This window comes from Pseudonaja textilis, chromosome 1 (assembly GCF_049901715.1).
Source record: "Pseudonaja textilis isolate UNSWEBS1 chromosome 1, rPseTex1.2, whole genome shotgun sequence".
Lineage (NCBI taxonomy): Eukaryota > Metazoa > Chordata > Lepidosauria > Squamata > Elapidae > Pseudonaja > Pseudonaja textilis.
Window position 1 is genome coordinate 300,659,702 of NC_141990.1, and position 13,015 is coordinate 300,672,716.

Below are 13,015 nucleotides of genomic sequence, written 5' to 3' on the forward strand. Positions count from 1 at the left end.
ATGCTGGGCATTATAGAGTGATGGTGCTTATTATGGCTTATTAATCAACTATGAAGGGTCTGCCAAGGACTCAGATGATGTTTAAGTGTGTGATAGCCTAATACATTCACATGTAATCAAAGCCAAGGAGGAGATTGTATAGAATGGTATTTCTTTCATATCTAACAGCTAGGTTACAGTTCACACTTGAACCCTAAAAGATTTCTTTTTAAGTGTGTTTTTTTAAATTATGATACAGGGAAATTTTAGGCTGCCAAGATCTACATTTTAAAACATTGGAACTCTGAAGTTCTAATAAACCAATGAATAAGAGAATGGTTATGCTAAATTTCTTGATCTGGTAATAGAATGTTCCTGAGAACTCTGGAACTTTTTGTTTCCCTGTATTTCATGGGTGTCAAACTTGTCGCACTACATTGCCATCATGTGATATATCATGATGTATTTTCCCTTCATGGAACTGGGGTGGGTTTGACCTGCATGTGACTCATGAGGCCCACGGGCTGCCAGTTTGACACCCCTGTTAGTCTAGATCATATTGAATCTTCCCCCACCAAACCACGGTATTCCAGGATAGTTCAGAGATTTTGACAAGTAAATCCTCCCAAAATGAAAGTGATTTAAGGCGTTCTGGGGTGGTTTAGTCCTGAAACAAGCTGGAGCACTATATCTGCAAGATCTTAAATTGCCTTTAGTTTGAAGGATTCACTTCTGAAAACTATCCAACCTTGTAAGTCCTTGTTTCAGGGGTACATTTGGCAAAGCCCAGGGGAAAATAGAATTAGAATTGGAAGTTCTCTGAAACATTCTATTCCTCCAGTAATAAATTTGTGACTCTCTAAACTGGAGACTTGTGCAAAATCCATACACTTAGAATTGTAGAGTTATGAGCTCAGAGCTGAACAGGGTATATTCACCCAAACTGCAGTCCTTGTGGGTGGCGGGAGGCATTTTTCCCCTCAAGAGAATGTTTAGATACATATTTGAATGTGGTGTGCTTTGAATGAAAAATAAACTAAACTCACTTCTGGGCATATATAATTAGAATATTGTAAAAATGACTTCCACTGGAGATCATAAAGTCTACTGCATGTTGAAATAGAAATATTGTAGATGACCCAATCATTTATTTATGCTTTTGGAGAAAGATTGTGGCTTACTGCCAGAATGCAGACTTTGCAATAGATATTCCATTTAGATTCAAGATCACATTAAAGAGATTTGAGAGAGGTTTGCCTCAGGCCTGGAAGAAGCTGCTGTGATTCTTGGTGAGGCTGCTGTTATTCTAGGTGAGGCAGTTCTGGGCCAATACAGTAAATAGTTAATATTAACCTGGTTAATAAAATATAGTTTGTACCCCAATGTTTGACTTTTTTAAAAAAAAATATTTTGGGGTAGTATTCTTTGGTCTTGATTCATTGTGTTTCTTCTCTTGTTTTTTTTTCCCAGGACCCACAATTATCAGCTTTAATTTTTGACAAGCTTCAAGTGCCTGAATGTTTACAGAAACCTAGGAGTGAAGGGGAAAGCAGGTGTGATGTTTGTGCTGCCCATCTGAATCAGCTGAAGCAAGAAGCAATTCAGGTCATCCACAATCTTGACCAAGCCAGCTGTCAAGAGGCAACAGAACCCCCCACAAATGCTGCGGCAATGGCTGCCGTGATACCAAGATTGACCTCCCAAAACATGGTCAGTGTCTCTTCTCAGAGGGACTTGTCCCTCATGGCTGGACAGGGGGGTAGACAGCCTGGCAAAACTACAAGCTTTTTCTCTGGGATGGAGAGGAAGAAGGGACTAGGGTGGCCACAAGGTGCAGGTGGCTTCCCAAACTCCAGCGTTCAAGTGACAGTGGCTCCCAGTGGCCTTAGTGGGGCATTGAGCTCAGTAACGATCCAGGCTCAGCAGTACCTTGAAGGGATGTGGAGTATCTCCAGAGTAAACAGTTTTCTTCCTCAAGCTTGTCTAGTAAGTAACTGCCTACTGTTTCTGATATTCCACATAGTTACAGGTTTCGTTGCCTCTGTCTTGAAAGCTTTTACCTATCACAGGGCTTTTTAAAAGTCTGAAGGGGTCCAGGAGTTGGGATGTTCAATGAATCCTATTTATCTTTTTTCTGTATTCTGCCAACACATTTTTTTTCTTTAACTGTTCTTTACCCAATGAAATCAGTGGCCCAATTAACTGGGTATGTAATGCTGAACTATCTCTTGGAATGTACTTATTTAATAGATTTTTTATCTTTTATGGTATTACTTTAAAAGTAATTCAGGGTGGCAAACATACTTAATATTTTTGATCCTCCTATTTTCCCCAAACAATAATCCTGTGAGATTTGTGAGACAGGTGAGTGGGCCAAGGGCACCCAGCTGGATTTCATGCCTAAGATGAGACTAGAACTCATAGTCTCCTGATTTCTAGGCCAGTCCTATAACTACTACAGCAAACTGGCATTTTAACTGATTAGTTTGATTATCCTGAATGAAAAGTAGTGATCCATCTGATCATTTCAAGTACCATCCATATCTGAAACCTGGGAGTTCCCAGGGCTTTTCACCTTCTACCCCATTTCCAAAAGATAGAATACAGATAGTTCTCAACCTATAACCATAATCGGGACCAGAATTTCTGTTGCTAAGCAAGAAAATTTTTAAGGGAGTCACACCCAATTTTATGACCTTTTTTCCTGGGGTTGTTAAGCAAATCACTGCAGTTGTTAAGAGAATAATATTAAGTGAATCTGGCTTTGCCCATTGACTTTGCTTTTGAGGAATCAACTCAGAAGATTGCTAATGGTGATCATGTGACCATGGGACATTGTAATTGTCATAAATATATGCCAGTTGTCAAACTCTCAAATTTTGATCGAGTGACCAAGGGGGAACCATAAGGATCCTATGGCAATAGTCATGACTTGAGGTCCGATTGTAAGTCACTTTTTCAATGCTGTTGTAATGTTGAACAGTTGCTAAAAAATGGTTGTAAGTTAAGGACTAACTGTAATTCAAGAGCTAATATCAGAGCTGTCATTGCCATGCTTTATTTATAGAATGCAAATCTCTTGGAATGATGCTAGTGGGGTTTTCCCTTCTGGTCCTCACTTTAAAAGAGAGAGAAGTATTTTCATTCCTCTATAAGTGGCAGCCATGTTTCAGGGAAAGTGGAAGTAAGACTGATGAAAGTGACTTTTCTACATGAGCATCTCTCCTTTTCAATATATGCATTGCAGTGTTGCATGGATGCCCCAAAGGAGAAGAGCTTATGATGCAACATTGTGATTCTAAGGGGAAAATAAATGTATTTACAGTGTTCAATTGATATAGCAACTCATCTCACGTATGGGAGATTGGGTGCCTCCCAGAGTTTAAATAAAAAACCCCAAATCCATATAAATAAATAGTTAAAACAATGACAACAGAAAGCTCTAAAACCAAGTTCAAACAGTGAAAACAATTCACACTAAAATATTAAAATGTGGGAGAATGACAACCAGTAGGTTACAAGCAACATGGTCATCATATATTGGCATACACCAAAAAAAGTAATGAAAACAATACAAAATTGATATATATATATATGAGATCTACATGTGGAGCAAGAAGATCTGCTTGTAAGTTTCGTCGTGGTTTCACTATTCACTCAAGTGCCGATAAAAGAGACCCTTGAAATCATCAAAAATAAATACCAACCAGCTAAACACCTCATGGAACTAACAGAACACTGCTTAACCAACACATATTTCATATACAAAGGACAAAGATACAAACAAATTGAAGGAGCCTCTATGGGATCACCACTGTCACCTGTCATTGCAAACTTGTTCATGGAAGAATTCGAATCCAGAGCCCTGGCCAATGCCATCTACAAACCCAAATTATGGTTAAGATACATCGATGACACATTTGTGATTTGGCCCTATGGAAAAGAAAACCTAAACAATTTCCTAACACACCTAAACAGCACACACCCCAAAATCAAGTTCACCATGGAAACGGAAACAAACAAACAACTACCATTCCTAGATGTACTAATCTACAAAAAAACAGATGGCACACTAGGACACACCGTATACCAGAAGAAAACACACACTAACCGCTACCTCAACGCCTAATCCCACGACCACCCAGCACAGTTAAACTCCGTGGCTAAAACACTAATTACTAGAACCAAATGCCTGGCAGACAAGACACACATTAAGACTGAACTATGCACCCTGACTAAAGTACTGACAGCCAACGGCTTCCACAAAAGCAAAATCACCGGCTTGATCCACAAAAACACACTGAGACATAATAGAGACCCAGAAGATGAACAGACCTATGGAACAGCTGTCCTGCCCTACATAAGAGGTACTACAGACAAAATTAGTAAGATACTACACAGACATCACATCAAGACTGCCTTCCAAACAGACAGAAAAATAGCAGCCATCCTTAGAAACCCCAAAGATAAAATTGACCTGGAAAACCAAGGCATATACGAAGTCCCCTGTGCATCGTGCCCGGCCACATACATTGGACAGACCAATAGAAGAATAAGTACCCGCCTGGATGAACACAAAAATGCAGTCAAAAAGCTGGAACACACTTCCTCACTAGTCCAACACCTGGAAGCCACAGGTCATAGCATCAACTTCAATGGCACCAAAACCCTAGCCACTATAGAAAACCCCAGCCACCAAATCATCAGAGAAGCCATAGAGATTGAAAAAAGACCAGAAAGCATGAATAGAAGAGATGATTCCACAAGACTGTCAATCATTTGGAAGCCTGCACTCACAAACAAAAAAATCTCCACACCACAAGCCAGGCAAACACCTAGGCACAAACAGATCCCCCCTGATAAATCCAGCTCAAACACACCCCAACCAGGCACCCAGATGAAACCTAGCTTCCTAACGAATGATAGCCGTCCATTTACTCGGAGCCAAGCTGCACTAAAGGCCTCCAATAAAGTAACACAATGTTGCCAGCCAATCAAGATACAAAAAGAACCAAAAAACAGACAGAAGATATTAGAAACACCAATCAAGCAGAACACAGCAAACTCCAAGACCAATAAGCACAGACCAAGACTCCCAACCAATCAGGGTGAAGAAAAAACCATCCTGGCACAGCAATAGGCTGCCCCAAATTTAAATCTGAAACCTCTGTAAAAGTCTGACTCACAGATGAGTCACTATGAGTCACTCACAGATGAACACTATGCAGAAGCCTGATGATGGCAGATGAGATTGTGTGTGTGTGTGTGTGTGTGTGTGTGTATGTATGTGTGTGTATGTGTGTGTGTGTGTGTGTGTGTGTATGTGTATGTGTATATATATATATATATATATATATATATATATATATATATATATATATATGTGTGTGTGTATATATATTTTCTGAGGTTCTCGGGTATTTGTATGTGGATCTTTGGTTGTTCGGGTTTTCTCCCGCGTAAGATTCGAAGTATCTAGGCAACGTTTTGATGAAGTCTCATTCATCATCTTCAGGCTTCTGTCTTCGGCTCTTGCTTCTCAGAGTGGTTACCAAGTAAAATTGTTGCATGTATGTTAATACGGCCAAGAAACTGAGCCCTAATTATTTAGGATTGAGCAGAAATTCTGAAGATAGGCAACAAATTATAGGGTTTCTTTGTTGCCTTACATTTAAATTAGTGGCCATGGTTAGTATTTGAATGTATCAGCTGAGATGGACAAGGCTTGAAAGCCTAAACTGTCTTGTTCAATTTTACAGCAATAGTCACAGAGCAAAATACCTCATTGTAACACTTCTGCCTTATTTGCTCCAGTGTTAAACTTGTCATAAAGATAGCTTTATTATTTTTTTGTGATGCCTGAGTAAATAATTTCTGTGTAGAATAGCTGCATTTTCTTTGTCCGTTGAAGAATGTAATTATGGATGCTACATTTTCATAATAGCTTTTTATTCACCTCAGAGTTAACAAACTGGAATACAAATTGTGTGTGGTTTAGAGATAATCCCTGGATGAAGTATGACAGCTCTTCAGATCTAAATGGTTTCAGGAAACTCTCAAGAAATAATGAAGTAAAAAATTTAGAAATGTAAAAAATATATCTGAGTTGGGTTTCAGTTAAGATTCTAATTGATATTGATAAAAATCTGTGAATTTATTGGAATGAGGCCAACGTATGACCCGTGAACAAAAGTTATTTGCTGTATCCTCTTATAATGTATTAATATATCACAAATAAGGAAAAAAGGATAATGTAGCTTTCTTAAAGTTGCATATGAATCTCTTGAGCTCTCCCAAACGTCTCTGGTTTTGAATGTTGTCTAGGTGAATACCCACAATGTTTCTCCATCCTTTCTGGATTTTTATGAATGAGCAAGTGCGCGCATCGATGACCCACAAAGATCTCTTCAGTTCCTTGTTTCTTTCATCATTCTTTTGGTGCAAAAGGATGCACTTTTTTGAAGCACAGTCCCTGGATAACAGTTCACTGGATGGTTACCAATGCAGACTTTTTGAGCTGGTCAATCGTATGATAGTTTGAGAAAAATGGAACAGAATTAATCATAATGTAGTGGAGCCAGGGGTGGGATCCAATCGGTGTAACTACCAGTTTGGTGATTTATGTTTTGTGTGCGTGAAATGTTGTCAACTTGCTGCCTGGACAGCTGAGCAGTGCTGCATGCGGGTGCGCAGTGTTTGAAAAAGCACTTTCCCCCTGCTTTTTCAACCACAGCTGTGCCATGCAAAGCAACTGAAGTTGAAAAAACAGGTAAGAAAGGACAGGTAAGAACCCGGGCGGGCGGGCCTAAACAGCAGCAGACATAGAACCGGTTCTATGTCTGCTGCTCTTCAGAGCTACTGGTTCTACAGAGCTGGATAGAACTGGTAGAATCCCATGCCTGGGCGGAGCCAGTACTAATCATATTTTGTTTATTTCTTTATGTTTTGGCCTAGTCTCAAAGGATTGGATAGTGTGTCATATCAACAAAAATACCACCCCCTAGAAACGTGTTGGCGAACCTATGGCACGCGTGCTGGCATGTGAGAGCTCGCCTGGAAGAGTCCCACTATGCATGCGCGTGCACTGCTGCCTGACAGTTAATTATCGGGTATCTGATGTGCATACATGGGGGGCAGGGTTGCATGGGAGACACACGCATGCGCAGAGACATGCAGTGAGTGTGGGGATTGCATGCGCATGCACAGAGATGTGCGCTGCGCAGGGGATTGTGTATACACACATATGTGCAGATGGATGGTGTGCCGGGGGGGGGGGTTGATCATGCACACATGCACAGAGACCCATAGCACGCACAGGGTGTGATCATGCATGCGTGTGCAGATGCATGGTATGGGAATCACATGCACAGGCGCAGAGACGCACAGTGCATGGTGAGGGGAATCTCACATGCATGCACAAAGGGTGTGGGGAGGCCCACCACGCATTGCCTTCTGGATGCTGGCATGCGAGCACAAGCGCAGGAGCACAGCGCAATTATTGGCACGGGAGCTGAAAAAAGTTAGCCACCACTGCCCCGGAATAAATAAATCAGAACAATGACAAAATCAAAATAAGAAAAATGAAAGATAAACTCTAAATCAGACCAAGGTTAGTGTCCACAATCAGTCAGCTAAAACCAAAAGCATGTTGAAATAAAAAAGTTTCAGATTTTCCTTGAAATAAAGTAGAACCTTGAGAGCAAAATTGGATTTGGATATTATAAAACAGAAAGAATTTATCAATCTCCCAACTCCCCGCCCAAGAAACCCCCAGACCACTAAATGGGTAAGAATTCTTTTTTAAAATAATGTTTATGTTGTCTGCAAGCTAATAGACTGTGGCGATAGTTAAGATACTGTAAAGTCTCTGGAGGAATGAAAAATAAAAGATCATTACCATATAGGAATTATAATTATTTAATTATAAGAATAGAATAGAATTCTTTATTGGCCAAGTGTGATTGGACACACAAGGAATTTGTCTTGGTGCAAATGCTTTCACTGTACATAAAAGAAAAGATACATTCTTCGAGAGTCAAGAATTATAAGGTACAACTATTATTAAATTTATAATAGTCATAGGGTACAATAAGCAATCAAATCATACTAGGAAGCAGTCAATATAAATTGTAAGGATACAAGCGACAAGTTACAGTCACAAGTGGGAGAGGATGGGTGATAAGGAGTGATGAGAAGATTAATAGTTATAGTAGTGCAGAAGATTAATAGTAATAGTAGTGCAGACTTTGTAAATAATTGGACAGTGTTGAGGGAATCATTTGTTTAGCAGAGTGATAATTGTTTAATATTGCCATTCAGTTACCTGAATTGTGAGATGGGTGGCAAATAAATTTGATAAAATAAAATAAAAGAAATATTCTAAGAAATAGATATGGCATACAAGCCATATCACTTTCAGTTTCTGTGAATATTATAACACACACATTTTGTGACATAAGACAACTATTTTTTGCCAAAATCAGTTCAAGACTGTCAAGTTTCACAAGGTGAACCACTTCTTTGATGTTGCCAAGGAAACCACACATGTACAGTTATTAAAGTCCCCAGGAGTTTAGTTCAACTCAAAAAAGCAAGATCTTTGTTGTACATCTCAAGAACAACTCCTGATAATAACATGGAATTGTTTCATGAAAGAATCTGTATATAATAGCACAGTGAAATTTTAATTCTCCCTTTTTCCTCTATGTGTGCTATTGATTTTATTTCACTTTTCAGGCAGTAATGGATTTATAATTAGAATATAGTCACAGTAACCAATGATGGGATTATTAGGCATATAAATAGAACTTTTGAAACTATGATGAGGTAATTTTCTGCTGCAACTGAGGAACAATTATTGAGGTTTTGTTGAGGATTTTAAAATAGCACTTGTATACAATTAAAAGTGTTTTAAGAGTAAATCCAGCTGGTTACTTACTTTAAAAGAATTAAAAAAAATAACTAGAAGGGTAACTTCATATATATTGACTGTTGTGTTGAATTCCATGCCTACCCACCATTAGCAGACAGACTTAAATGTTCCTGAATTGTATTCTGAGAAATCTCTTGGCAGAACCATGAGCTTCACCATCAGCTTGGCTGAAATCAACATGTTGATTTCTCACCTTTCATCCATGGAGTTCAACACAGCATGCATAGGTCTCCTGTCCTTCTTCATACAATTCTGTGCATTGTTAGGGTGAACATAGATGTGAACTACAGTTTTTCTGTTCCTCATTAGAAAACCTAACTACTATACTTCATGACCAGATTCCAGGGGAAATTAAGTAGGAGATGGAGCTAATAGACTTGGTTCATAAAGAGAAACAGAAATCAAATAGCATCCTGTTTCGAAGTGCGCAAATTTGTAGTTTTTCTACATTCTGCTTTGGAGGCAGATTAAGAATTGGAAAAGATCCCCCCCCCCCCCGCCCCCATGGCCTTTTTCAGGAGGGAGGGATTGGATTACCATACCTTTGGACAGCTCCAAAGATCAGCAAACAAATGATTTTATAGGTTTCTACAACTTATTGTAATTTTCAAGTGAGATAAAGCTTTGACAACTTTTCTAAATCCTACTTTTCCATTGATATAGGAATAAGGGAGTCTTGATCTGACACCCTGGATTTCCTACACTGCGATCTAGTTTCTAGGCAGATATGTTTGCATGGCCAAAATTTATGGAAAAAATGTAGAATACAGTATGTTTGGCTTATTCCTGTTTGGGATCTGGGGCAATTGCCTCTGTGAATTCATAATTCCATTTTCTGATGGGATTTAATATACAGTATATTGCTTCCATGAGAATCTTGAGATTCTGCAATTATTCTATGTGAATTTGTTCTTATAACAAATCATGAAGGATGTATTGTACATTGCTTCTATCTTCTCCATAGCTATCTTTATCAAATATTTGTAATTGCTTGTAGGATACAGGATAGTTGGGTAGTTGGGTGAGGAGTCTGGGTGCAGGACAAATATACTTGTTGAGGTTTTCTGGATAGCAGTCAAGATTTACACTGTGGAGATTATTTTACTATAATTGAACCTCCGGCTTTCAGACTAATGGGATGACTTATACTGCAGATCCTTTATTGCATAAAGGAAGAATGAACAACAGATTCCATGATCAATAATTAGGTGAGAAAAAAAGATGACTTTGTAAGCCTTCATTCTGTTCCACCATGAACTCTGCTGTCCCACAGGGATGTGAGCTGCTCTAAAATACAAGAGGCAGACAAGGAATTAAACTAGAAATTAATCTAAGGGAATACCAGTACTTTCATTAATCCAAATAAGATCCAGAAAACCAAGATAAAGCAAAGTTAGGTATAAAATGTCAAATTCCACAAAGGGCAGTTTAGAAGTTCAGGATAGAACTGGTTACAAGAATGCACTATTAAGCATGGGTGTTGTTTTCATCACTAAATTATTTCCAAGTGGTAAACTTTCTGATGTAGGATGCAAGCCTCCACCTGAATCCAACTTGCTTAGTTCAGAAACAAAGCAGATCCTGAACATTTCTCCCAAGGAGCCTTTCAACCCAAAATTGTGCATCTGATCAGTTATCTGATTCTCAGGCCATCATGACCAATATTTCCACAGGCTTGGAAGCTGCTTTGAAGAATCCATTTCACTTTGGCTCCTCATTAGCAGTTTAGAAAACCATCCCGGCTTGACATGATGGTCTGACATATGGCCATTAATAGCTAAAATGTCCTTGGGATTCTATAATAAAAGTAACATGGGGAGAAATTTACTTGGAAATTATATAGTAATATATAGTACAATGAGAACCAGTTTGGTGTAGTGATTAAGGTATCAGGATAGAAACCAGGAGACTGTGAATTGTAGTCCTGCCTTAGGCATGAAGCCAGCTGAGCCAGTCATTTTCCTTCAGCCTTAGGAAGGAGGGAGTGGTAAACAATTTTTGAAAAATTTTGCCAAGAAAACTGCAGGGACATTTGGATACAATTGAATGGAAGGAAAAAAAAATATACACTACAATATCACCAACAGTGCAATGTTAAAATAATATAGGTACAAAATTCTTACCTAGAAGTTTTATGGGATAGCTTACCTGTATTGAATATGTAAAACTCTGAAGTGCATATTTAGACAGAGACAGCAGCAGTAGTTTTCTTGCTACTGTGCAGCAGCTGCAGGTATTAAAAACCTCTATAGAAATGAAGTTTAATCATAAAATTTCTCTTATGCTGTTTTCTAATGAGCCCCACTGGAATCATTGGCAAGGAACAGTAAAAAGTTGATGCTGAGAAATATTTTTCTAGAAAAAAAGCATAAACTGTATTTACTGTACTTTTAGTGGCAATTGTAGTGTATAATTTTACTGATATCTTGGCTAAATATGTGTATGCAGCCTATATGCTTTCAGGAAGGTTTTATGTCCTTTGAAATTCCACAGGGAAAGTAAAAAATTATATAATATTTATTCTATTTAACAGTCATGGATCATAGAATTTTAAGCCAAAACATTTTAAAGTGAGACTATTACTATTTCATGAGCAAGCACATTTCTGTTTTTGGAAACTTGTTACATTTCCATTCTAATAGTTGTGTCCACTGTGAGATGTTTTAAACTAGGTAATAAAACTACTTAACCCCTTTTAGATTTGAATATCAATGCATCAGTCAGAACTGAATCAAAACCTATGAAGACTTTCATATTGCTCTTTTTTAAGGAAAGGCTTACTGGTATAAATCACTGTTTTCAGATCCCTTCTCAGTATTTCTAGGTCTCAGAATGATGAAATGACTCATGATAGCTGAAACTTTCTGAATGATAGCCAACTACTATTAATCTTTTCCTGCAATGCCCAGCTCTAAGAGAGTTTGTGCATATTCTTAGTCATGTAGGGCAGCAGTGAGATTAGTGCTGGCCAGTGCCCTGGATGATCTAAGAGCCATTTTATGCCCTAGTTTTCATCACCATTTGTGTTCCAGGTAGATTTGAAATATAGTTCCCAAATTTTCCATTTCTTGCCAGCAAAGAGTTCTGGTTTCACCCCAGCTGAAAAACACTACATTGGCAAAGGCCGAGTAATTTGAGGTTGTAAAAAATCTATACTAGTTCAGGCTACAGTGTTTTTCCCATCTGTGAAGCTTCTTCAGTGTTGTAAAGTAGACACAGAAAAGAAGACCATTCTTCCTGACAGACACCCACAAGAGGAGTTGGTACAATTTCAGTTCCACATCTCAATTTGAAATCCATCTAAAAGAAGTCTAGATTAATAATTAATCCACTCATCCAGGGTCTTTACATTGGCATTTCTACCACCTTCTCCAATAGATTCCTCAAATGGTTATGTAATATGGCTAGATCAAGAGTTGGTTTCTTTAGGGGATACACCAGCATCCCCTCCAATGCAAAATGTATAATCCTTTTTGTCAAAGAAGCATTTCTTCCCTCTTGAAATGTGCATATCCCATTAGTTCCCCATAGGAGTCATATAATGAACAGATCTAACTCATAGGTACCAGAGTTTATATTGCCAAGGACCTGTCCATAAGATTTAAAAAAAATCTGAGATAACATTGAAAGTTGTTACTCAATCACCCCAAATCTCATGTCATATCTTCCTTTGCTAATCACTGATAATTTTTCTTCTGGACTCATAGCATTTCCTGCAGTATTCTTCCGTCTCTTTTCCCCACATCCAAACAAAGTGGACTCATGCAACAGATATTTGTCACTGACATAGGATTGGTCCTTTCCTAACTCTTATCACCTACATCTTATAAATTACAGGCCCAGACAAGCAATTCTTGCTCTCCTAGAGAACTCTATTGACATTAGAAAGGCATGATTAACAATTGGGGTGGCATGCATTTGTATGGTATGGGAAAAGTAAACTACATAGATACTTCCAAAGGCACTATATCAGGAATACTCTGTTGTTAATATGGGGAAAAAATTAAACACAATCATTATATGAAAATACCAGTCTGGCTATCCATGATGGAAGTGCTAATATACCCTAATGCTTTAGAACTGGATAAAATTGTAAGATACAAA

General features: G+C 38.4%; 2 protein-coding genes across 5 annotated transcripts in view; one reads left to right on the forward strand and one right to left on the reverse strand.

Annotated features, from left to right (window-relative positions):
- XRCC3 (X-ray repair cross complementing 3) overlaps positions 1-13,015 on the reverse strand; it is a 624,633-nt gene that overhangs the window by 398,941 nt on the left and 212,677 nt on the right. The window lies entirely within an intron of this gene.
- The window catches only part of KIF26A (kinesin family member 26A), a 189,373-nt gene that overhangs the window by 72,270 nt on the left and 104,088 nt on the right, over positions 1-13,015 (forward strand). For 3 of the 4 annotated variants that reach the window (XM_087922240.1, XM_087922237.1, XM_087922238.1), the window contains one exon: positions 1,450-1,965. In XM_087922240.1, coding sequence (XP_087778366.1) covers positions 1,450-1,965 — 516 coding nt within the window. The remainder of the gene's footprint in view (positions 1-1,449; positions 1,966-13,015) is intronic. The other variant, XM_087922239.1, reaches the window with a different exon arrangement.